The sequence below is a fragment of the Asterias amurensis genome, chromosome 19 (genome assembly GCF_032118995.1).
Source record: "Asterias amurensis chromosome 19, ASM3211899v1".
Classification (NCBI taxonomy): domain Eukaryota; kingdom Metazoa; phylum Echinodermata; class Asteroidea; order Forcipulatida; family Asteriidae; genus Asterias; species Asterias amurensis.
The window spans coordinates 15,506,629-15,533,477 of NC_092666.1; the positions used below are offsets into that span (position 1 = coordinate 15,506,629).

The 26,849-nt window shown below is 38.1% G+C and overlaps 2 protein-coding genes across 3 annotated transcripts; one reads left to right on the forward strand and one right to left on the reverse strand.

Annotated features, from left to right (window-relative positions):
• Positions 1–602: 602 nt before the first annotated feature.
• LOC139951467 (uncharacterized) lies at positions 603–19,160 on the reverse strand. 2 transcript variants are annotated; one of them, XM_071950376.1, is made up of 15 exons: positions 19,101–19,160; positions 17,498–18,100; positions 16,324–16,535; positions 12,633–12,804; positions 11,460–11,569; positions 10,902–11,018; positions 10,407–10,588; positions 9,411–9,507; positions 8,671–8,854; positions 7,972–8,103; positions 6,925–7,184; positions 5,232–6,380; positions 4,804–4,876; positions 3,879–3,944; positions 603–3,717 (listed from the first exon to the last, which is right to left on the reverse strand). In XM_071950376.1, exons 2-15 carry the CDS (start codon positions 18,054–18,056, stop codon positions 3,485–3,487), a joined length of 3,546 nt encoding a protein of 1,181 aa, XP_071806477.1. In that variant the 5' UTR covers positions 18,057–18,100; positions 19,101–19,160; the 3' UTR covers positions 603–3,484. The 2 variants fall into 2 exon arrangements, with proteins under 2 accessions (XP_071806477.1, XP_071806478.1); XM_071950377.1 differs by lacking the exon at positions 19,101–19,160 and adding an exon at positions 18,939–19,089.
• Positions 19,161–19,279: 119 nt separating this feature from the next.
• Positions 19,280–26,798, forward strand: LOC139951381 (UDP-N-acetylglucosamine--dolichyl-phosphate N-acetylglucosaminephosphotransferase-like). The gene is made up of 9 exons (XM_071950255.1): positions 19,280–19,546; positions 20,418–20,538; positions 21,645–21,858; positions 22,101–22,247; positions 23,144–23,228; positions 23,733–23,921; positions 24,462–24,532; positions 25,102–25,274; positions 25,817–26,798. Exons 1-9 carry the CDS (start codon positions 19,362–19,364, stop codon positions 25,886–25,888), a joined length of 1,257 nt encoding a protein of 418 aa, XP_071806356.1. The 5' UTR covers positions 19,280–19,361; the 3' UTR covers positions 25,889–26,798.
• Positions 26,799–26,849: the final 51 nt, after the last annotated feature.

Below are 26,849 nucleotides of genomic sequence, written 5' to 3' on the forward strand. Positions count from 1 at the left end.
TTTTGTCCATAAAATGCGTCGCGCGCTTGCTTTCATTGCCAAGTCTTGATTGCCCGATAAAATAATTATGTTTGGATATGGTTGGGAGGGGGAGGGAGGGAAATTATGAAAATAGACCATGGATGGTATATCTCCATGGTTGGACCATGGAGGAAGAAATAGGAGCCAGACTGGTTCATCACAACCTGTACACCATTGTGTGAAGCGATAGTAGAAGAAAGGCAGGTTGTCTGGTCCCATTTATTTACCACAACTATTTTCATTCCACATACCACCACCAGTGGCCAAAGGTCCCTTGCGGTCCACTAAAGCTCGTGCATGCGCGAGAGTGTTTTTTTGGGCAAAAACACGCCCATTTTATGTTAATTGCCCACGTTCGTCCTAGGAAAAAAAAATACGCCTGCCGCCCGCTACCGACCGCTTGCTAGCCGTGTGTAACGCCCTCATTAGGCCACTCTCTTTGTCTGTAATAATGCTGTAACTGGTTTATGACATTGCCATTTCCAATATTCCCCTACTTGGATACCTTCCCGGAAATCAATTTTGATAACAATTGTATACGATTTATAGTTTAGGATGACCCTGTTTTTGTTCATCCAAAAAATTGTTTATTAAAAAATGATCACGCCCTCAGACTTGAGTCCATAAAACAACTCTAGTTTTAAGATTAACCTTAAAATTACAGTTTCTTATACTATACTGGACATAAAGACCTTTTATATAAATGAAAATGTAAGATTCAACAAGGATAACCAGCCCCGCCCATTGTCCCTTGAAAATATTCAAGTCATAGTCATAAATTAATTAACTCAAAACATTTGTTCAAAAACCATAATGTACATTTATTCCGAGTACATTATTTAAATCCTTGGGTAGATATAAAAACTGATTCAACTTACATAAAGTTTGGTGGCATCTACCTTCATAATTGCATTGTTTAGATAGATATGACATGGAATACAGGTTTCTGAATTAAAACAAATACAAATGAATAAATAGTTCATAGAAAAATACTTTGTAAGATAATAATACTTTTCTGTGATCTATGCATAATTTCATTTAAAAAAGTAAATCAAGCGCAAAACAGTTTAATCTATATACCAGAAACAAAAACTAACAGTAAACTTAACATGTCTAAACTGTTTGTTTAACCACTGTTAGCCACTGTTTTTAATTTTCCTTTTTTTTCTTCAGTTGTAAAAATTTCACAATTCACTAGTTTTTGTTATTGTTTATTAATTTTCAGTTTTAAAGTTTGTTAAAGACAAAGTACTGTTGTGGCTTTTACAAAATAAAAATTAAATTGCGTCACTCTGAAAGCTCAATGGTTATCAAATTCAAACCTAAAACCTTTTCCTTCTTAGTTTGTATTTCCATTTGAAATACAGTCAAGCACCTTTTACTGTAGTAAAACTCTTTTCTCAAATAAACAATAAGTCTTGTTGGTTTGATTGCATAATTCAATAATTGTTCACCTGCACTGCAAAAACAAACAAATACATAAAATAAAATAGTTGAAGAATCTAATGCCTTGAAATGTTCTTGATTTGAAGAAAACTATCTAACCAAATCAATTAACAAACACTTTACAAAACTTGGGTCAGTAAAAAAATATAATTTTGAAATGAAAATACTACAACCATCTTAAACACCAGTAAACAATACAATACATAACACAAAACATGCCTTTAAAGGCAGGTTAGAATTTTGGTAATTACTCTACAATTACACAGTAATTATTAACCATAAGAACTACTAGCAAGGAGCAATAAAGAGCTAATGATACTATAAAACATTGTGTGAATAACTCCCTTAAAAATAGTGTAGAAGGGTGTAATTTTTCACCACATCAGGCATGAAGCCTTTCTCGGCATCTGACAGACAGTACACAATTCTATGCAACAAGGTCGTTTTTCTTTCATCATTTTCTTGCAACTTCAATGACCAATTGAGTCAAAATTTTCCCAGGTTTGTTAATTTATGGAATTTTTGGGGACTCACCAAGTCAGCATATTTGTCTTTGACAATTACCAAAAGTATACCCTGCTTTTAAGCCCTGTTAATTTACCAAGTACAAAACCAGAATGCGTACAAAAATAAAAAGTGCAAACACAATTTCACAAAAAGCATACATACAATATTCCTATATACAAGAATATTACTCAAATGTGCATACACAAATATTTCATTGATACTTATTAAAGAAGTCCAAAGCAAAATTAATTTTTGCAATCCAATAATTTTCCAAAAGAAAGAGTCCTTATGAAATGGGCAACAAATTTACAAGTCTCTAACCTCCAATAAAATGGTCTTTTCTGTGGGCAGAGCCGGTCCGTGTGCGGTGGGCAAGGTTTATAATAATATGAATGCAGTGTCGTAACCAGAGGGGTGGTAGACTTGGTTCCAAGTCTGTGATCGTGTTTTTTAGTCTCCCTACCCGATAGCCAACGCATTATTGCCTGAAATAGCGCCCTCTTGAGGAGTAACCTCCGTCATTGGCATACGATCACAGCCAATGACGGAGGTCAATCTGCAAGAAGGCGCTATTTCAAGCAATAATGCGTTGGCTATCGGGTGGGGAGACTAAATAAAAGCCACAACCACAGACTTGTTGCTCCCACTCCCAAAACCCACCAAACAAAAACAAATTATTTTTGTTTAGGTTATACCACTAACCCTATACCATTGCATCATCTACATATAATACGACCAAACCTAAGAAATGGCAAGAGCTCCCATGAGTTATAAAGAGAAAGTACTACAACTAAGTTTCTGTGAGTTGTAGGAAATGAAATTATTAAATCAATTATGAGTTCATTAACAAATTTTTAAACAGGATATTATTTTACTCCCTACACCTGTTAATATTTACAATGTTTTTTGTTTTTCTGCTACGTTTTTTTTTCCCCCCAAAAAATATTACTGAATACATTTTGAGGTGTCAATTTTTCAGAGTTTATGACGACTATTTAAATCATCAATGTGATTGGCTAACCATCTAGCACTTTGCTTATTTGTGTAATAATTATGAATACTTTCTGCTTGAATTTTATAAATAATTCAACCACAAAACACAAAATTGAGTTAACAAATGCCCTTGTAGCTTTACCAACCGATGTTTAGCAGCTACACAGTTTTGTCTAACGTCTTGACAAAGGGATAACCCTCTTACTATTCAATATCACCATTCAAGTTTGTATATATTCAGCGTCATGAGTACCTTGTTTTGTAGATACATGCGCTATATAAGACTTCATTATTATATATCACCCATAGTGCCGTGAACGATAGATAAACTATTCCAGCATGATGTGCATAAATGCAAGCTTGACACAAAGTTTCTGCCCTGTGCTAATTTACAGTCTAATCATCAGTACATTATAACCCACCACATCTTATCTTCTAGTGCTACCATGGAAGCCTTAATAAAAATATAAATTGTACAATTAATTTTTGTTAAGTACCTTTGTTTGAAAACATGAACTTAAGATCTTGGTGGAAACTGGCCGTTACCATAGGTGCCCATATAGCCACCCCACTGCTGCTGCGAGTAGGGGAGTACCTTGGTACATCGTTTGTTCGCGGACGGCGTGATACCACATCGACATTTGAGTCGTAATCGATATACTGTCATTTCACCGGTGTGTCTGTTGAATGGGTAGATGTCAAGAGGGCTGAGACTGGAGAGTTTGGCACGCAGCTTCTCTTTATTAGAACCTAGGAGGAAACATAACGATTAAAAATTGATAAAATTATCGCACGGAGAATGAATTGTGATAAGAAACAAACCTGTGGGTCATGCTAATGTATGAAAAGACAGGTTTTGCTTAGCAAGAAACCAGTTAGCGGTTTATATTCGTGGTTTGTTCCTAAAATACCTTTTTCCAGACACTCATCAGATGCCATATGTTCGTATGCGTCATGATCCAAACCATAGAACACATCTGGAAAATTGAAAAGGAGTAAACAAAATATGAAATAATTGTGACAGGTATTATACACATAATGAATGTTTATGAGTGCAACGGTGCGAATATGTTCATGAGTTGAAAGATGGAATGTTCTATTCAACGAGGCGGAGCCAAGTTGAATGGAACATTCCAGCTTTCAACGAATGAACATATTCGCACCATTGCACGAATGAGAAACATTCATTATTTGTTTTACATAACATCCAAGTAGATCTTTGTCATTTTGATTGAAAGATACAACTTTCAAAACAAACAAAGCGTAGACCTACAATTTTTTATTGTAGAAGTCGAATGCTAGTAATTTTACTAATGCCTTGCAGTAACACTGCTGCGTTACCAAGGACACGCGCACGCAGTGATGTTTTTACTCAGCTTTTTCGTTCGATCCGAAAAGTACCATTGCACGCTAGCAGCGTGCAATGGTACTTTTCGGATGGAACGAAAAAGCACGGTGAGTGACTCAGCGTCCTCAGCGTGCAATGGTAATTTTATTTGCTATCACGTGACGGACAATCCTCCAATCAAGTGGCAAGATTCTGCTTGGGTGTTATATAAAAAGATATATTAAACAGAGCCCACTAATTAATGTACCATATCCATCCCTTTTTGTACACAAATGTGTGTCATGACCAAGTGGTTTAACCCAATTCACTAGATGTGAAGATTATGCTATCCAGAATAAGGTTCCAGCCAAAGTGCCATGTCAAAGTTAAAAATCTATGACTGGTATCCTGATTATTTAAGCTTAGCAAAAAGTTACTAAGCATAACTATCTGCCTAAGCAACTCTATGAAATTGCGCCCAGATTAACAAAAGGAAAAGAAACTCTTACTATTTGGGTTCAGTCGCTGAGCCTCATTTGCCGTCCATTTATCAAGACACTCCTGCTGTTCTGGCAAAATGATCTGTAAAACAATTAAATTGCAACAATTATGAACATGTCAAAGTTGCATCAGGGATAGAGAATATGGTGGTGGTGTAACGCATGCACCCATTTTCAAGGGGGATATGTTTGTTTTAAATCAATGTTTTTCACTGACCAGTGAATGATGGTGTACTCTTAGACCCACATCTGCAATGGTATAAAGGCATAATCTTTTTGTGTTATTCACAAACTTTACATGCTTTATCATCTTCTTTTGATACTAATTGGTTTTAAAAGACGTAGCTACAGGGACGCTCAGCTCATGCACATGTTTTTATGCACAAAGAACAGCTATCGTCCAATCATTGGCCTCCTTTGACCCCCCTCTCACTCACCTGTGACTCTGAGGGGTAGAACCAATAAGTAGCAAAGATGACATCAATGCTTTCTCCAGGAGCCAGACCACTCCCTGGAAGAACAGGTGCCAGACTACCAGTAGATATCAGTCTCTGAATGCCACCACCATCATGAGGACCAACATGACGTGAGAAACGCTGCTTCTTATTGGTCGATGCCTTAATAGCTTCATCCTGATTGGCCAACGTGTCTCTCTTCTGTGTAAAATGACGCCTGACTGGATGGTCATCCCCGTAGAGTTGGTCCAACCATTTAGCTCTCTGCTCCACTACAGGATCCCTATCATTGTATTTATCATACTGTCCCCCACCCTGTCTGCCACCCTGTCTGCCACCCTGTCTGTAACCATCATATCTTCCATCAGGCTGTTCCGCTCCATCAGTGTCACCAAGTTGACCTAAAAGTTGGTCCAAGTAAGATTTCTGGTCCATTTTATCACGCCACGTCTGGTCTGCCCTATCGGGGCTGTTGTATCTCTGATCGGTCGATGGCCTATTGTTAAAGTATCCAGCCGCAGTATCAATGTCTGGTTGTTGATCTTTTGGGTTGTTTGTATCTTCGTCAGCCAGTAGTTGATTCAGGAGACTTTGCAAGGTTTTAGTGGATAGTCCACTAGTAGAATCCACCTCCTTAGAATCGTCTTGTGGATATGAGCGATGTGGACCTTCGCTTTCTGTATTGGTTTTGTCTGCATAGGGGCTTAGTGGATCTGGATAATGTGTATCCAGCTTATCTATGGGATTATCAACTACAGGATTTAGTGGATTAGGGTTTTGTGGATAGTGTTTGCGTGGATAGCCGTCCTCTGTACTCGGTCGCTGTTGGTCAGAACGATCTTGTGGATAATTCTGCAGATTTTGCTGCTCATCAGAGGTTTGGTCGTAAACATTTTGTAAATCAGAATTTTTTAGATCTGGAAGTTCTTGATAAAGATTGGCCTGGGGAAGATTTTGATTGATGCCTGGTTGGTAAAGGTCTTGCTCATTGTCCGTACTCTCAGAGTTAAGAAGGGTTTGTATCATTGGAAGATCGCTAACGTCGTCTAATCCCATCTCCTTGGCCAACTGCTGCAGGATCTCGTTCTGCCGATCCTTGGACATCAAGTTCAGCAGATCAGTCATCTTGGCCTAGTCAAAAATATCATTAATAATAATTATTTTGATCTGATAATGTTGGGATATGTGCTCAGTTCCAAGCTGTGCTCGATACATAGCTAAGAGACCAGGGGTGGATTTCACAAAGAGTTAGGACTAGTCTTATCTCGAGTTAGGACCAGTTACTCGTCCTAACTTAGGACTATCAATGCAATTTGTATATCTCCTAGGAAGAGTCCTAAGTTAGGACTAGTCCTATCTCTTTGTGAAATCGACCCCAGAATTACAATCATTGACATTTTACACCGTTTTACCCGAGGTTAAACATGTTAAAGATCAGAAAACTTTTGCCACTTTCACTAACTATGTGAAAGTGAGTGGATCACATAAAACTGATGTAAGAAAAAATAGAGGAAAAAATGTAACATCCTTTGAACTGTGTTAAAATCTCCACTCAAAAGAGTGATGAAATTTATGTTGATCAAAAAGTCCCTCAACATATCCCATGATCAGCTAGCCTTAGATGAAGGCAAAATAGGAATTTCTTACTGAAATAAAACAAAATTACTTTTTGTACCTGAGATTCTGGCATTTGGTTATTGGAATCTGTATCATCACCCCCCTCCTCGGAGTGGACTCTCCCAGGTGCATCTTGATCTCCCCTACCAGCAGAATGGGTTGCTCCAGATTCAACATGGCTGCCCCCATCGTGTGAATGTTCACCATTCAGGGCTAGTTCCTTGGCTTCTTCAAGTACCGAGGGATGCTTGTCTAAGTAAGCCTTGGCAAGCAGACTAGAATTCATTTTGTACTGGTATTCAACATCCACACGATCCACTGAAATAAAATCATTTTTAAAAACCAATTACAATTTGCTGAAGCATGCCCCAGAAAGATTACCTGCTCATCCATCAAGTTTAATGACCCAGGCAATTACCGGGTAAACATACCTACTCACTGAAAAGGATGTATGCTTTAAAAGTTTTTTTAGCCAAATTTGGAAATTCTTTAATGGAGCTTTCTTGTAACACATTTCATAATAAACCCTTTCCATATCCCACACTGCCCAATCCAAATGTAATGTGTCTCGCAATACGCCCCCAAAATAGCTGAGCACAAACTAAACATTCATCATTAAAAACCTCATTATTCATTTTTTTTTATTGACAAATAAACCATTTTATTTGATTACACATCCAACAGCACAATCAGTGCCAATAACAGTATGAATAAAAAACAAGAAGAAATGTTCACTTTTAGATGTGGGCGGCAAACCTGAAGGGGAGAAAACCACGCAATCAGGTAGGGACTGAATCACACGTCGGTCTGAGGTGGGATTTAAACCAAGGTCCACAGATCGATGACAGGCAGGAAAAGAAACCACTGAGTCAACCTCGTTTACATTTACGTTGGTTTACCAAGCAGAATCCAGAAGTTTGGACGTAAAGCTAAGGGTGGTTGATTGGTGCTCAAGCAGTAGAAATACAAGTGTCTCCACGCTAACAAAAAGGGCTTCAAGAAAAAAGAGTTCTACGTGTATATCAACCTGATCCCTAAGACTATGAGTTGATTTCTACCGGAGAGATCGATAATTCAAGAAAAAAATTTCAAGACTTATTCTTACATGAGTTGTAGATCTGCTTTCCTGGTGACTTCATGTGTTGATTCAGAAGCTGAAGTCTGGTGTAACTCTTGGCACCGAATCGTTGCTGGCAAAAATCAGAACGGCTCTTAGCACCTTTACCCAATTTATCTTCTGATGACGAAACAAATATATGAGATGTCAATTTACCAGAAGAGTATGACTTGCCAAGCCTCCATTAGAAGAAAGATATTACAAACTAACAATATTTATCCCTGTTGCAATTATATTAAAATTAAAATAATAAAGACAGTTGTAAAGTACCTAATGCAAAAACCAGTGAAATATCCCATGAGTAAAAGTTACATTACAAGTAAGAAGATTACAAATAAGCAACTTCAAACAAGTGAGTTTTTAACAGTGACTTAAAACAGTGTCAACAACTAGCCTGGTGAATATGCACAGGAAGACTATTCCAAAGAAATGGAGCAGCGAAAGAAAATGATCTTTGACCCCCCAAAATGGAAGAACCTCTTGTTGTTGTGGTGAACAATGGCTCAGAGATGATCGCAAAGTCCAAGCAGGGGAACAAGTTCAATCTATTCAATTGTAGTGATACCCAGTGTAATATATAATTGATTAATTTACAGCTCTTCATCACACCCATGGGGTGTATCAAAGCCCACAACAGGATAAGGAGCTCTATGAAATTGGGCCAAAAAATACCCAAGAAATGACTACCTTGAAAGAACTGGAATTCTGAGCTCTCTCCTTCGTGACCTTGACAATCCAGGGTGAAGTACATGAATAGATCATGACCTTTGCCCTCTAAGGAGATAGCTAATGGTGATGATTGGGAGCTGCCAGCTGTCCTTATAGGGGCATCTAGGATTGGCTGACCAGTTCGCCCATCCAGAACCGTCACCTGTGATTGGTGGAAAGTGCATTGTGAAAAATACTATAACTAAATTCGATGTTATATCTGTGGACATTTTACTGACAAAATTTTAGCGTGCGATTGAGCCATTGTTGTCCCCTTCTGAAGGGTACTTTCAATTTTCAAAAATCTTCACGATATAACGTCATATCGGCGATATTTACCTGACGATATATCGCCAGTCAAAATTTTTGATATCGTCCAGGGTTAATTTGAAGAGTTCATTGTCTGAGCGTTTTGTGATGTAATGTATATACAGAAATGAATGGTTTTCAAAGGATTAATAAACAAACAAACATTCAGAATTGATGACTGGCTTTGTTGGAACCATCTCATGGGATGAGGCTGAGGGGTAGACAGAGGTTGAGCTATGTCAGTTTCCTCAGGAGTGATGCTGGTGCAGAGACCACAACAGAACTGTCTGCCTTCATATTAAACAGAGAAGATTGCATTCATCAAAAGATGTCCCGCCTGATGGCGACATCATATAAAAGGTTAATAAACAAACAAATATCCATTATTATAACTTGGTGGATACACCTACCTGTGAATAGTAATAAAGTGGGTAGCCAGGACCGTGATTATAAGCAATCATGATATCAGGAACATCGTCATCATTGAATAAAGCTGCAGCAGGAGTGCTGAGGAGAACAAAAAACAAACAATCTCATCATGTTTATTAATCCGGAGGTCACAGGTTCAACTCCAACTCTAGTCATTGTTTCATCTTTACAACTGACACATTATTTGAAACTAGTTTCACAACAAACACAAAATAGACAAGGCAACTCATTCACCCCACACTGAACCCCCTTTTGAACAATGTGGACGACACCATGTAGACATTGTAGGGGTGGGGTTAAATTTTTGTTTAAACAACGCTGCAGAGTGCCTATTCTTATCCATACAGCTGTCGATTTCATAATGAGTTAGGACTCGTCTTATCTCGAGTTAGGACGAGTAACTCATCCTAACTTAGGATTAATCTTAAGGTCTGCATGCTACAGTGCAGGGTTGGGACTCGTCCCATCAAGTCCTAAGATTAGTCTTAAGTTAGGAAGAGTTTGTGACATCGACGGCAGGACTACTATATTAAATTTGTGAGCGTCACAGCATCATCCATGACAAAATTCCAGATGACATGTGACGCATCAAACAATTTCGGTGGCTTTTACTCAATGTGTTTGATTGATTATATTCATCTTTTTACTTGTACATGTATCTTTATTGTTTTATGATCATACTTTATGGATTTTAATTTTGGACCTTTTAATTATTTAGTTTTAGTGGTTAAAAATTTTTGTTGTTGTAAAGCGCCTGGGAGCATTTTTAATGGATTTGGCGCTATATAAATGTTTATTATTATTATTATTATTATTATTATTATTATTATTATTATTATTATTATTATTATTATTATTATTATTATTATTATTAATCAAATGACAAGAATCTGTGTGTGCAATTTATAAAAAGGAAGTGGATTTGGATTTGGATTGGTTGGGTCAAGGGTCAAGAGTCAAGGTAGTTCAAACCCCACCTGTAGGATTCTGATTGAGGCATGGTGTAGTTCCAAAGCTGTATTAAACTCTGTCCATCAAATGCAACCGTTGTTGAGTTGAACATTGCCATGACGATATCAACAACTCCATCTCCTGTGATGTCAGCTAAGGTCGCTGGGGTCATTATTCCTTTAAACGGGTCAGAGTAGATTTTGATGACCTGAAATTTGAAAAATGTTTAAAAGTATTGGATAAATTTATGTTTAGGTCAATTAGATTATCATCCTTAATATCATTCATAAAAAATAAAAAACATCTCTACTAGCATTTCCAGCTACCACCATCTCACGTCTCAAGAGTCTTCTCTAAACATTGCTGATCAATTTATCCTACAGTGAAAATGTCATTTTCTTTTGTTCATCTGAGCGCTTACAGACTTTCTTCTGAATGTGTTAGGCGCCTCTGAAGACAGTTCTTATTATCATTTGTACAAAATAAATCGACAAAAATGAAGTTTGTTTATGACCTTTTACCTTTGTATTATCGGCCTGAAGGAGATCTGTCATAGAGATAACCCATAATGATCCGCCATGTGTTTCACCTCCAGTTCCAAATAACACCATCTGACGACCTCCATGCTGATAGTAAACCTACAGGAATACCAGAACTTAGTTAGTTTCACTTTCACCCCAGTGTTCCTGGTTTGATTGGCAGTATATTGCGCCACAGCACCTTTTAAAACATAACAGTGTGCTTAGTAGAATGATAATGATACTGAAGCACCTGGAGCGTCCCTGAGTGACGGATATGAGCAGCACTATATAACGTAGTCCCACACCTTGCAGGAAAGTACTAAAATGTTGAAGCGCTTAGAGCATCCCTGAGTGACGGATATGAGCAGCACTATATAACGTAGTCCCACACCTTGCAGGAAAGTACTAAATGGTTGAAGCACCTTGAGCGTCACCGAGTGGTGGATGTACGTGGTATAATGAAGCCACTAATAATATTATTATAATATTCCACTACTGAAGCTTGTCTGAGTTATAACTACTATTACTATTGTAGTCTTTGGTCAATCAGAAACTGACCTGTGGGGAGTAATAAGATTCTTGACCGTCAGGCACTTGCATTGAGGTCACCACTCGACCCGTAGCTCCACTCAAGATCACCAACAGACCACTATGTGTCACTTCTTCATCTGAAACAAAAATCAGTCAATTATAAATAAAACGTCAAAGAACATGTCTCTCAGCTTATCACATGATCACCAAAACATGAAAGGAGAAAAAAGCGGTTCTTTAACCAAGAACAAAAAAAGCTTAGCTTTACAGGTGTAGAAAACACACAGAGATCACACTGTGTTCACAGTGACCATGTCACATTGTGACCACTCCCAGACTATGAAAACTGTGTGAAAACTGTGTAAGTTGAACAAAGTTGGTCCACACAGAAAACATACTGAGATCACACTGTGTTCACACAGTGACCAAGTCACATTGTGACCACTCCCAGACTATGAAAACTGTGTGAATGATGTGTGATTTGAACAAAGTTGTTCCACACAGAAAACACACAGAGATCACACTGTGTTCACACAGTGACCATGTCACATTGTGACCACTCCAAGACTATGAAAACTGTGTGAAAACTGTGTAAGTTTAACAAAGTTGTTCCACACAGAAAACACACAGAGATCACACTGTGTTCACACAGTGACCATTTCACATTGTGACCACTCCCAGACTATGAAAACTGTGTGAATGGTGTGTGATTTGAACATATTTGGTCCACACAGAAAACACACTGAGATCACACAGTGTTCACACAGTGACCATGTCACATTGTGACCACTCCCAGACTATGAAAACTATGTGAAAACTGTGTGATTTGAACAAAATTGTTCCACACAGAAAACACACGGAGATCACACTGTGTTCACACAGTGACCATTTCACATTGTGACCACTCACAGACTATGAAAACTGTGTGAAAGGTGTGTGAATGAACATAGTTGGTCCACACAGAAAACACACATAGATCACACTGTGTTCACACAGTGACCATGTCACATTGTGACCACTCCAAGACTATGAAAACTGTGTGGATGATGTGTGATTTGAACTTAGTTGTTCCACATAGAAAACACACAGAAGTTTCACAATGGTGACTGGGAGGGAATTTTCCTAAGGGCTCGCCCGGTACTTAAAGGACAGGCCTTTGGGCCTGCAGTCCTGTGTTTTACTTTTGAGTCCTAGTCCTACCTGGTTTTCTGAGTGGGTCTCCTCCATGGATGTTTAAGACGTCATGTATACCGTCTCCATCAACATCTTGAATAAATTGAGCTGTGTAGAAATTACTTATTGATACTAGAAGTTCCTTGTTGTTGAATTTCCAGATTTCACGTCCAGATGCACCACTCACAAGTTTAAAAGACTGTAAAAAGCAAACATATTCAGAAAGTAAAAAGCATGTCACATACAGAGGTCTGGTGTTTGGTTATGTGTACAAGTTCGCTTTTGAAGGGCAAATATTATGTTCTGTCCTCAACAACAGTTTTTTAAACAAACTAAAATTTAAAATGAAATTATATGTGATCACTAATAAAATCAACCGTTCAACATCAATCAATTTTAGTTTACATTATTGAAAAGTAAGATCCCTACTGCCTCAAAAATAAACCATTTAGAATATTGTATGTGGAAACCATAACTGTTGCCCAAAACAAATCCTCTAGAATCAACCAAAATGAGTTTATGTAGGATCCCTACTGCCTCAATACTATAATCAACTGATAGGCAAATGAGTTTATTTTATGCCTAACATGCCTAAAATTACAGCAACATCTATTCCAATTCAACCAACTTGTGTTTTAAAATTAAACACCAAAGTGTCTGCTTTTATAACAATTGATGTTTCATGTGTTACATTACATTTTCACAAAACAGAATCGCAAGGTACGTATAGGTTAAGCTTTTGCAAACTGCTTGATAAGGTGTACTGAACAGTTGAAAAAACAGTATTTTTTTATTTTGACTCGGTAGATTTAATGACCCAACCTAAATAAATGTACTTTGCTCAAAGTACCATAACCATTGGTAAGGTACAAAGGACAATGTACCAGTGGTTCATGCAAAATCTATGTAGCGCAACTCAACACACCCTACATTATGTTCAGCCTACCCCATCAGTCACATAGGAATGTTACTCTGTAATCATAGAACAGGGGTTGATTTCACAAAGAGTTAGGAGTCTGGACGAGTAACTCGTCCTAACTTACATGTAGGATTAATCTTAAGGTCTGCATGCTACAGTGCAGGGTTGGGACTCGTCATAAGTCCTAAGATTAGTCTAAAGTTAAGAAGAGTTTGGTGAAATCGACGGCAGGGCTTTTAGGTTAGCATGGTGGTAGATTCTAATGTCAGCACTTATTTCACAAGACCAGCCGTCATTTCACCAAACTCTTCCTAACTTAGGATTAATCTTTGGACTTTAGGATGAGTTACATTCTGTACCCATAGACATTAGGATGCATTGAACCCATCCTTAGGATAAGTTACTCATCTAAACTCAAGATAGAATTCATCATTCATGAAATGGGCTGCAGAATGTAACGAGATAACTTTCTACTAGTACTTGAAGACAGTTTTGTTACAATAGTTTTTGTTTTGTTTTTCTTCAGCTGGGCCACGCATCTGGAACTCTTTACCACTTAATCTTAGAACTTGTCTTTGTACCACAACATTCAAATCTCTTCTCAAAACTTATCTTATGTCACAGGTTTTCAAGGACTAATTTTTGTTGTGTCTATTTTTCTTTGTTTTGTTTTTGTTTTGTTTTGTTTGTTGTTGGTTTTTACTGCGCCTTGAACACCCAGCAGGGTGGATACGTGCGCATTACAAGTCTTACTGCTATTATTTATTATTATTAATATAAAGCACTATGAATCTCATAAATTTTCACTATAAAGGAATGTTACAGAATTGGTAAGAAAACAATATCGTGAAGATCACAGATTTACATCAAACTTACACGGTCTAATGATGATTATAGTAGAAAAAATTCCTTGAAATATTTCTGCCTGAAATGTCATATTTGATGAGAAATAAATAATTGAACTTTGTGTTTAGAGTTTATAATTCACTGAGCGTTTTTTTTTTCTTTTTTCTTTTCTTGCATCAATGTCATGCCAAATGTGTAATCGATTTTTCATTATTTTCTCGTGTCCCAGAGTGTCGATCAATCTCAACTTCTACAGGTTTGTAAGTTTTTGTATGGTGGATTACATAAATTGCTTTCACTGCCAGCAACTGTTTTGTTAGCAAAACCAATTTTATAATAAGAGAATCAACGTGTGGTGAAGAGGTTTTCAAATAGTGGTTTAAACCCGCCAAGGCCTGGTTCGTGATAATTTTACCGAGATGAAGTCGAGGTAAATTATCAAGAACCAGGCCTTGGCGGGTTTTAACCATTAGCTGAAAACCGATTCAACACACTTTGATTCCCATCCATAAATATACCTTTTCGGTAAAAAATATCAACACGTTTTGTCAAAAAGTTTGTAATGCAAAAATTATCATTGTTCAATGATTTCTTTCTACACAACACCCCTCCAGCTATGAAATGGTAAGGCCCTCGGGTAAACAACTGTCCCGGCCGTTGCTCTCGACCAATAGAAATGAAGAAACTGTCTTATAAGCACTGGTGCAAGCTCGTGTGTCACGCCCATGTTTCAACACTTTTAACTGGTCATTATCAAAGGTTTAAATACCCCCACGTGATGCGCTCTCCACCAATAGGAACAATAGGTCTTAGGTATTAGGTATTTATGAATGTTCCTTTAAAATAATTAGGTTTGCTTTAAATACTCTCCATCAAACTCAAAGCATACCACTGAACATAATTTTGTTACATAGTGAGGAACTATATGGTACTATTTTTTTTGTATGAAAAACACAAGACCACCGGTGGACTTGTCCAGTCCTTAGTAGTTTACTGGACCACCAAAGTTAAAATCACCAATCTCAGGCTGGTGATTCAATGCTATATTTAAGCACTGTCAGAACTATACAATTGTTCTCAATCTATTGTGCATAAAAAGTCCCATGCTGTGAACTACCAGAAAGTAGTCTGTGATTAACAATGGCTTTTTAAAGCTTTTCATGCGTTTCCTTTTTGCATGAGTACAGAAACACAATCAAGAGCACAAGGTGGAAACTTGTTAGATGCTTCACACTGTATGGGTCTACATGAACAACTGCCTTAGACAGTTTATTTCACTACACAATACACATCCTTCCTGTGCATGCAGTGAATTATTATAGTATTGCATGGATTGCCAAGCAGCGGGTAGCCTAGCAAGGACTTGTTCTTTGTACGTGTGTGTGTGTGGGGGGGGGGCTCACTGTGTTTGATGCCCCTGGGGGTATTTTAACTTTCAAGAAGGGTGCGTTTATTTTTTGTGTATTTTTCATGTAAACATTCTATTTCTACTTTCTGTAACCTTGGATTGCTCATATTATTTGTTATTTATTTTAAGGTGGCCAGTGGCAATGGACTTACAGGCTTCCAAGTCGTAGTTTGTAGTTTACTTTTTTACTTCAGGTGTTGTGCAATTTTGTACTTTTGGCCTATAAATGGATGTTATTATTTTTGTATTGTTTATAATTAACATCCAGTTTTAGGCAAACACTACTAAATGGCACAACTAAAATTTTACAAAGCTTCTGTTAACTTATCATGCCTTAATTTTTGTTGAACCCATCATTAATATTCATCTGGATGTTTATGTTAGCTCAGCGGATGCTGATTGGCCTAAACAGACACATACGCCCCTACATGGAGACAATCATTCACTCATGATACTGTCCAACGATTGGCTGTTGACCCCATCATGAATATTCATATCTGTTAATTAGCTAAGCAGGATGCTGATTGGCTAGACTTGACACTTACCCCTGCTCTTCCTGCCCCAAGACAGTCTTTGACTCCATCTTGGTCAATATCTGCATTGCAATTCACGGCAAAGATTTCATTGGAGGCATAATGGCGCCATAATTCGTTCCCTGTTTGGCCGTCGAGAGCTAGCAGGCCACCAAAACATGGCGAGGAACCATTGAAGTAAATATCACACATGATGAACTGGTCTCCGAAATAACTGGTAACCCCTGATAGAAGAAACAAGTATTGAAATCAGAATTCGCCTGGATTTCAGAAAGATTGGAAATTCTAGATATTCTGATTGGTGAAGAGTTTGAAACATCATAACCCGGATATCCGACCACACACTTTGAGGCTTGTTAATGACACCAAATACTGATCTTATAAACCTGGCAGTTACCCGTCAGTTGTACCTTTAACCTTGCATGATATCAGTCTCATAATGCAGGTTTTCACTGTTGTACTAAATAAAATTCAGAAAAGCCCACTTTGCAGGGGATTTTCAGGGTGCTTGTCACAATACATGTATTTCCACGATTCTGGTCCCATATAAAAAATTGTGCAACATTGTCAAAGTCACCGCTATTACTATCCCGGCTAGTGAAACAAACTAGTATTGCACATCCCCGTTTTCTCCTGAAGACGAGCAGAGTATACCGGTCGAAACATCAAGACAACAATGCTCTTTTCAGAGCAAACACTCACACAAAAGAGATTTAATGAATGGATGTACCCGCAAGTTGACTTTTATTCATAGTTTCTTCCTATTTTATCCACATTGATACTTATCCCCCAGCATGCACTATGCCAAAGTCCCAGAGTCGGGAGTATGATCAGTCTGATATTGACTAGACCAAATAATAATAAAAATATGTTATGCGCCCCTGCCTGCTGTCTTTTTAGAGGCTGACTCCTTTATATATTTATTTATTTATTTTTTTATTGAATTATTTTCTTTCACTTTTATGATTTTATTTTTGTACATGAAAAAAAAAAAAGGATATAATCTAAACGATCTCCGTAAAAAAAAATTTTGTTTTTAAATAACCCATCTGTTTGTCTTAAAAACATGATAAATGTGTCAGTCAGCTATTTCAAAAAGCGAAAAAAAGGCCCCTTCCTTCCTTTTATCAAAAAGGGAGAACGCTAAACATGTTTTTATTTTATTTTGCCTTGTATTACCACCTACCAGTAGAGAATCCCATAACAACATCCAAGATATCATCTTTGTTGACATCAACTAATCGCACCGCTGTCTCGGTCAGTAACTTAGGAATATTCTGTATCCAGACGTCTTCAACTTCAAAATCAGTGCACGGAAGAACGGTCTCTTCAAAGCTCGGCTTCTTCGGTTTGGTCTTGTGAGACGAAGGTGGCTTTTTATTGAGGTGGATTTCCTGGTCTGATGGGAACGCCACTGGAAGATCGTCGTTGCGATTCATGGCATCATGGGATATTCGAAGAAGAATAAATACCATGAGGCTGATGAAAAGCGCAGAGACAACCACGTAGCACCATCTCAAGATACGACGCTTTATCAATGGGTGAACTTTAACAGTTGCAGGCGGCTGCCGCATTGTGATTCTCGGCCGCTTACGACGAGGTGACATAAGCGGCTTGCGAGAGTTGGACATGACGTGCTCATCAGCTTCATCTTCATCTGAGCTTGCGTCCTCCAGGTAGATGTCATCGTACGGCATCGCTCCGAAATTCATAAAGCCTGCAGAACTAACTGCAGCACTCATCATGTCTTCATAAACATTGAGATGGAATGCTTGGAATACTTCAAAATCTGTGATAGAAAAGAGACAGAAAAACAAAGAGTCAAAAACTTAATTTATAATTATATTTATAGATCATTATCGAAAAATTTTTCATTATCGGTTGACACCAAGTCCTAGCTGCAAGGTCTACTTCTACCTCCATGCTGCAAGTCACTACTCTCTTTTATTCCCATTCATAATTGTATGCCTTTATAATTATGGTTAAAAAGCGTAACAAAGTATAAGAAACTCTGTAAAACGTTTCCCATTGCCCCGAGACAGTTTTTCGGTTTTTCTTGAACCAAGACTAGCGAGTGTATGCATCTAATTTCTAAATGTAGCCGAAAACAACCGACAGCTTCAGCTGGTTATTATTAACTGTCTGACTGTGTATACAATACCGTATACGGCCCACACTCTCCACTACCACTTGACTAGGAATAGCAAAACTGTCTGACTATTTTTATCTTAGGACTTTAGGTATTTAATTTTAAGAATAATTATTAATATTATTTAATCCTGCACTCGTGCCAAGAATCTTGGTCTTGGATTGGAATGGTTAAACCGTGGGGTGGGCGTGGCCCGTGGTGGTGAGAAGGGGGTTGTTACTTGACACACATGACATAGTGCGCCTGCCTGCTGACCACACACACACCGACATTCTGGTGATGACAAAAAGATACATTTTAACACCGTTTTAACAATGTCCAAATCAATTAATAAAGAAGAAAGCAAAAAGCCAAACCTAGCCCCACTTGTGTGGCAAAGGATAGCTGAATCCTTATCCCTTGGCCACACAAGTCAAGTGGGGCTAAGCACGCTAAGCCAAACCCCAAACTTTTGGAGACATTTGCTGACATATCATACCTTTCCTGTGATTTGCCTAGATGAGAAGTCCACTGCTTTATATTGCGGTTAATGTGCATGTGGAAGGAGTAGAATAAATATTATTATTATTATTATCAGTGTTAGTACACACTACTTTCAGTCACAAGTAAACCATGAAGAAAACACACAAAACCACTCTACCTTTCTGATCTTTGTTTCTAGTTTTCGTCGATGAATAATATCTGTGTGTTGTGATGTGTAGTGCATTAACCATGTCACTAGAGGGCAGCAGACAAATTTTTTTAATGAATTTGAGATATTGGCTGCCACTGGAGGGCAGCAGATTGGCAAAACTGATGACATTTCCACTAAATCTTGCGCTTGACCTGTTGTCAATAAACGTAGTGACTTTTTAGGGATCGTCATTTTGCATGATTTCTCTGCAATTAAAACTCAAGAATCATGGAAACTCTGGCAGTCGACTGGAAGATGTTTTTTCCGTTAATACTTAACACAGTGATGTCACTAATTGGATTTGTAGTGACTTTGAGGTTGTTACCGATGTCGTTTGAGCTGTTTCTGAAAGCTGGATTGAGTGGTCGAGATATGAGCAAAAAGACGCCCCCATCTGGGCAGAAAGTTCTTGTGTAGGTATTTTTGACTCGAGGGTGCAACCATGCCATGGCACCATTTTTCAGTTCAGACTTGGGTGTGGGGTTTGTTTCAATCAGTTATTTTTTTTATCTTATTTGATTGTCTCACTCCAAAAAAATGATATCCTTGGTCAGTGATGAGACCGATGTTAAAAGCGGAGCCATTAACAGCTCAACAAGGTGGGCTATTATTGTTGATCATGAATGAATGATGATGATGATGATTGGGGGTCCGGGCGGGTGTCATATCTGCATAGATAGGGGTGTCACAACAATGTACTTCTAGAAACTATAAGGCTCGCCTTATAGTTTCTAGAAGTAACAACAATGTTAATAAATTTTCCTTGTTAAGTTGTTTTGGAAGTTGTTTACTAACTTATAACTAAGTAAAGTTGGCATTTAATTTCATTTACAATTACATTGTACCATGGAGGTAGCTATTTCTACCTCCATGATTGTACTACCTTGCAAGCATGTGGACTGGTGTAGCTGTACTGTAGGGTCATAAAAAATTGATTATTTTCGGTCAGTATAATAAATGCTGACTTATTATTGTCAAAATTTATAAAGAAGGATACAATATAGTCAAATAAGCAGCTTCAAACAAATGAGTTTTTAACAGAGAATTCAAACATTGTAAAGAACTTGCCTGGCAGTTGTGCTATGTGACTAAAGACATCAATCAAGCAACACACATAATTCCATGTATCCGTATTGCATACTGCATTACTCTGTAAAAATCGTATGCATTGATTGTGTATTTTCATTGTAAATAATTTCGCACTCTATGCATTTAATTTAAAGCACAACTTTGATAGACACTGGATTTTGAGCAATATGTATGTCCTGTGTTTCTTTCTTACAGACCCGAATCCCTTGGTGTGATCGCCGGAGCAATGTTCCTGATTATCATGTTCTTCTTTATTCCTGTCCCATTCTGGAGGTCATGGTCGGAGAATAGTTATGAGGATTTCCCTCATCATAGGGTAAGAAAGAATAGTCATCAGCAGCCCTGAGAGATCTCCCTGAACTGGGCCCAATTTCATAGAGCTACTATTGACCCAATTCACCTGAGGTCATCATCAGAATAATCTTAGATGGGCCATACTGGTGGGCAATGGCATTGTGCGTGATTCAGTGAAGTGCGCATTTTAGGCGACGCAGCGTTTACACTTAAACCTATTGCCCACCATATGGTGAGCGTGGCACAGTTGCCGCGTGTGATGTGCGTGCAAGGGGTCAACAGCAGAAAACATTACTTTTAAACATTTTCTGCTTAGCAAAAATAAGCAGGATACCAGTCACAGATCATGGTAGTTTGTCTGGTAACCTTAACCTAGTAAGCATAATGTTGATGTGCTTTGCTGCTTGTTGTGCTAAAAAGCAGCTCTATGAAATTGGGCCCAGTGGTCTGCGGGACAAATACTAAGTAATGACTTTTGAGGACCAGTTTAGAATAGTCATATCGAGCGGTCCGGCTAGCTAGCTCGTTCATTGCCTCCAAAAGCTCCACTGACTACACTGGTTGCAAAATGAGTTACCAAAATGACAATTTTGAAAGAAAACAGATGTTTGGACCAATGCAATATGCAAAGGCTTGCTGGCTAGAAACTAACTGGTCCTGCTGACCAGTCACTGAAACCTATAGGGCTTTGTGGAAACTTCTTCTGCTCTTTTGTTAATCTTGGCCAGCTTGAAATGGGTTGTCTCTGTCCCTAGTTCCCTGCTGTTCCCTCCCCCACCCTGTTTTATATCCTTACCCAATCTGACCTCATCTCTCATCTATTCTTCACATGTTTCTTGTTGTATCCAAACCTTATGTCATCTTCATTCAGGACCAGAGCTTTAGTTGCCATTATTTAGCATGAATGCCTTCATGTAGTTCTGTTCAACTTCTGGTTTTTTTTCTTCTTTTCTTTTCCTATAATTATAATTTTATTTGCAATTACATGTATTGTTATTGTTCTTTGTGAAATGGCCAAATAAATAATAATAATAATAATAATAATTTAAAAGCAGCTCCATGAAATTGTGCACAGAGTAACATGTAGGCATGGTAAGTTGATTGTATTTTAATTCCTTTATTGAACAGTTTGTTGAGTTTATTGCTGCATTACTCTCAATATGCTGTATGATATTCCTGGGGTTCGCTGATGATGTTCTGAATCTACGTTGGCGTCACAAGCTTCAACTACCCACCATGGCTACCCTACCTCTACTCATGGTCTACTTTGTCAACTATGGTTCCACCACGATCATGGTTCCAAAACCTCTGGATCAGGTCTTTGGACATGACTTAAATTTGGGTGAGTGATCAAGACTGGGTTTCTGTCTAGAACTTTGGATCAGTCCTTTTCTTTAAAAACCTTTTATTTCCTTATTGAAATCCAAACTTGGATGACATTGAGTGGTCAAACAGGAGGGTTGACTGTAATGTGTAGATGCATTCACCACATGCTATCAAAGGCTAATGCAAGCTGACGTAGTGGATGATATTAATTGGTCAGATAGTAGGAGGGTTGACTATGTTTACATTTCATCTTTATAGGTTTGTTGTATTATGTCTACATGGGCATGCTGGCTGTCTTCTGTACTAATGCTATCAACATTCTGTCAGGGATTAACGGAGTTGAAGCTGGACAATCTCTCATCATCGGGATTAGCATAATCATCTTTAATCTTGTCCAATTGACTGGTAAGGTTTATATGCAGATTAAAATATAATCCTGAGGTGAAATCTTTACTATTCCATTTACGGAGGCAAAGTCGAATAAAATGGAAAAGTTGGATTTCACCAATAATATATAAGATAATTTTAATACAAATAATTATAAGAAGAGAAAGCTTTTTCAAGGCACGTTTTACAAAGGGAGGGAAACTAATGGACAAAAACTAACATAGAAACAATAAAGTGACTCGCCAAGAAAACAAAATTAAAAAAAGGAGCAATTTAGGATGATTGTGGAAATTGAAGTGTCTTGAGGAGGTGTTTGAACGCAGCTTCGCGACTTTGCTGCTTCTCTTATAAGAATAATAATAATAATAAAATTGAGTTTTTATATAGCGCTTTTTCACTCCCTACAGGTGTCTCAAAGCTCTTCAAGATATTACCCCTGGTCACTGGGCCTTAATTCACTCCTTAAACCATCTCAGCTCCCTGGGGAGTATACAGCCTTGTGCAACAAATGCGCTACTCGGCTAAATCAATCACAAGAACCATCTCTGCCCTCACAGGTACCCATTTACCCCTGGGTGGAGAGAAGCAATCATAGTTAAGTGTCTTGCTCAGGGACACAAGTGTCACGACCGGGATTCGAACTCACACTCTGCTGAACAGAATCAGCAGAGCTTGAGTTCGGAGCCCTTAACTGCTCGGGCAACGACACCCCATACTTATACTTGTGGGTAGTGTGCTCCAAATGCTTGATACAGCAACTGCAAAGGCTCTGTCCCAGCTTTCCTTTTGGATCTAGGAATGGTAAGCTGGGCCAAGTCCGAAGTGGAGAGGAGTCAATGTCTGGCTTCGTTTGGCAAATGTGCGGAAAATTATTATTGTAGAACATCAAATTGTGTTTTATTTTGACTCTGCAGGTAATTTGCCTGAAACCAGCCTTTTCTCGTTATACTTCATGATCCCATACTGTGCAGTGTGTGCCGCTATCTTATATTATAATTGGTAAGTAAACAGGTTGATGTAATTAGAGACACTGCATGGACAATGTGTGACCACAAATGATTTGCAGATGATCTCACACTCTCAAAAACCCTCACTAAAGGCCAAAAGTTGCTCTCACTGTGAGACCAAACGATACAAATCATTGGGCAATAGCTGTTATTTATGTGTAAGAAGAGCTCAGCATCCCTATAGCGCAACGCTTTATGCAAGGGATCTTTAACAACGTCTTCTATAGTGTTAGTGCCGGTGTCTCAGGGAATTCTGTCCGGTTTTCCCCATATGGGAAATTAACACGGGCTGGAAGAGGAAGATTCAGAAGAGGGCGCTATCAGAAGTAGTTTGTACACAGTTTGCCATACGGGGGGACGGAATCTCCAGGGGGCAAAATCTCCTGCCACACCGGTATTCATAAAGCGGCTCATGGCACATGCTCCACTAATAAATATGCAAGAATTCTACATTTGTTAAATCTCATCTCTTTTCCCTGTATACTGCCCTCACCAGGTACCCATCTAGACTCTTTGTCGGTGACACGTTCTGCTACTTCTCTGGTATGACCTTTGCCGTTGTGGGAATTCTAGGTCACTTCAGTAAGACGATGTTACTGTTCTTCATCCCTCAAGTCATCAACTTCGTCTACTCTGTGCCTCAGCTGTTCCACATCATACCGTGCCCGAGGCATCGCTTGCCAAAGTAGGTGAAATTTTATGGACTTGTTTTTTCTTTCTTTTCTTACTTCTGTTCAGCAGAGTGTGGGTTTGAGTCCCAGTTGTGACACTTGTGTCCTTAACCATTGCTTCATACTTTTGATGGGACGTAAAGTTGTTGGTCCTATGTGTTGTGTAAGCTCGTTAAAGAACCCAGTGCACTTTATATCGAAAAGAGATGGGGTTCGCCCCTGTGTTCCTGGTTTGATTAGCTGCATATTGTGCCGCAGCACTGTATATCCATTACACGTCTTATACTTCAAAATGTAGCTCCACATACCTTGCAGGAAAAATACTGTACACTATGATGCGCCCCTTAGGAATGCGACAAAGTGCTATATAAGAATCAAGTATTATATTTAATTGAAAAACAATAATTACAAATCGTCTATGCCATGAAATCAAATACTCACCCCCGATACAAAGATTGAACCATGTAGGTTGTGTCCCTTGTTTTTTGACAAAGATAAAACATGTGGCTAACGACTAAAAAGCTTTTTTTTCTTCTTTCCTTTGTTCTTACTAGATTCAATCCAGAGACAGATAAAGTTGGAATGAGCTACACAAAGTTCAAGACAAAAGATGTGAACATTATTGGTGAGTTGATACAAATCACAAGACAGATGGAATATGCAGTGTAGTAGTAGAGAAATAGAGATTCTGATAACCGGCAGAAATCTTTCAGGAATTCCTCTGAGTTCAGGTTTTGTTTTTGCAATGATTTCCCCTTACATAGAAGTCATACATGAAATTTTCAGCTGAAAACAGTGTCTACTTGCTGAGAATACAGAACAAAATTGTTGTTATTTTTGGGCCAGGAGTTTCATTCTTGAAAGACATGGTGCATTAAAAATATAGAAGAGTTTGCGGTAACACCATGTAATCACTATCTCTAAATGAGTTGGGGTGGTTCTGAAAAGAACCGTTGGATTAACTCGACGTTTCGATCAGTATGCTCTGATCGTCTTCTGGATCAGAGCATACTGATCGAAACCTCGAGTTAATCCAACGGTTCTTTTCAGAACCACCCCAACTCATTTAGAGATAGTCATTACATGGTGTTACCGCAAACTCTTCTATATCTTATATCCACCATGCAAAGTTTCAAATCCTACTTGCACTAAAAATGTTCATTATTATTATTATTTATTTTTTTATGATTTCAGGCAAGTTGATCCTAAAGATCTTTGGTGTTTTACGGTTGATTGAGATCAGAGAAGGCTTGGGTGAAGACGGTGAATACACAGAATGCAACAATTTCACCATCATCAACTTTGTACTAAAGCTCGTTGGGCCAACCCATGAGGCTAGGCTAACAACGTATATGCTAATCATCCAGGTACGTACAATGCTGCCCTCTATTGATCAATACCCCCTAGTCCCACTATCTCTATCCTGAACATCTCACATCACACTTTGAGGCTTGTGAATGATGCCAGATACAGCTTTGAGCAAGTTTGGGTGAGCTACTAGACCAGAAACTGTTATGTACATTGACCATAGTTGGCCATGCTCCAGTGGATAGTTCGTTATAGTCAATCTCCCTATGCTCTATGGTTTCTGGTTAGTCTAGTTGGTCTAGCAAGTCTACTCGCCACTCAAACATGCTCCTTGAGTACCTAGCAGGATCCTAGCAGATTACCCTTTGACCTCACATCCCATTAACATTCAATAGTTCATATTTCAAATGAAGAAGGAATGTTTTTCAACACTGAGTTAGCCAGCCAGCCCCTTAGGAGATAAGTTTGACTGATCCTCAGGTATTTTAACTGTCATTTGGCCAGTGGACCACTGGACTTATTTAATCCTTCAAATGTAATGCTGAAAGTATTTTAATTATTTGTTCTGATTTAGGCTTTTTCTTGTTTCTTTTATCTCCAGGTGTTTGGAAGCATTGTTGCCTTTACGATCCGTTACCAGCTTGCCAGAGTCTTCTACGATGTTGTTGAATAACTTTTAAGTTGTTGAAACAACTGAAAAAAACTTTAAATTTTTCTTTAATCGTCCAAAAAGTTTGTAATTACGGTAAACTGATAAATTACACCTGTACAGATACAGTACATTGCTTGTTTTTTTTCTTTTCTTTTTAATATGTTAAACGCAAAAACAAACTTTTGATTTACTTTTAATTCTTTGTAGAATTGAAACTTGTCCCTTGAGAACTATCCTCACCCTCCTATCAATAATGTTTGTTCTAAATATACAAGAGAGTTAATAATATAATGGCATACAACATGCACCCTCCTTTGTTCGACTCTTTGTCCTGACAAACATCACTATTTTGTGCTAGCAATTGTGTACCTGCTGTCCCTTTTGTTATTAGTCCTCAGTCTGACTGCAGAATGTCACTACAAGTACTCGCACACACAAACACACACAAGTATGTTTATGGTGTATCCTAGGATTTCTCTGTGTTCTCCCATTGTTTGGACATGTTTTGGTTTACTTTTTTAAGACGTCTCCATTAGTTTTGTACTCAAAATCTACCGAGGACTGTACTCTGTGTGACTTTTTCCAGGATCCCTTTTGTTAAAGTCCTTGGTTATAGTAGACATGCTCAAGCTTTAAATAATGTTATTGCTTTGTGAAAATCTGCCCCAGATCTCATTCTTTTTTACTGAGAAGAAGACAAAATAAATAAATATACAATTGTTTAAAATGTATGCATTTTATATTTAAATTACAATCAACTGATATGGAAATTATTTATTAACAATATCAGCGCTGAAAGTTTTTTGTATTTCTGTCGGAGAAGATGTTAAGATGTCAAAGATCAACTTATTGCCAGCTTTGTAAGATTAAATGAAATAACATTTGTTGTAAATCAAAACATGTTTCACTGTTTTTTACAAGAAATAAAAACCATTATTATGAAGTATTTTATGGAGCATTGGATTGATTTTTGTTTTCACTA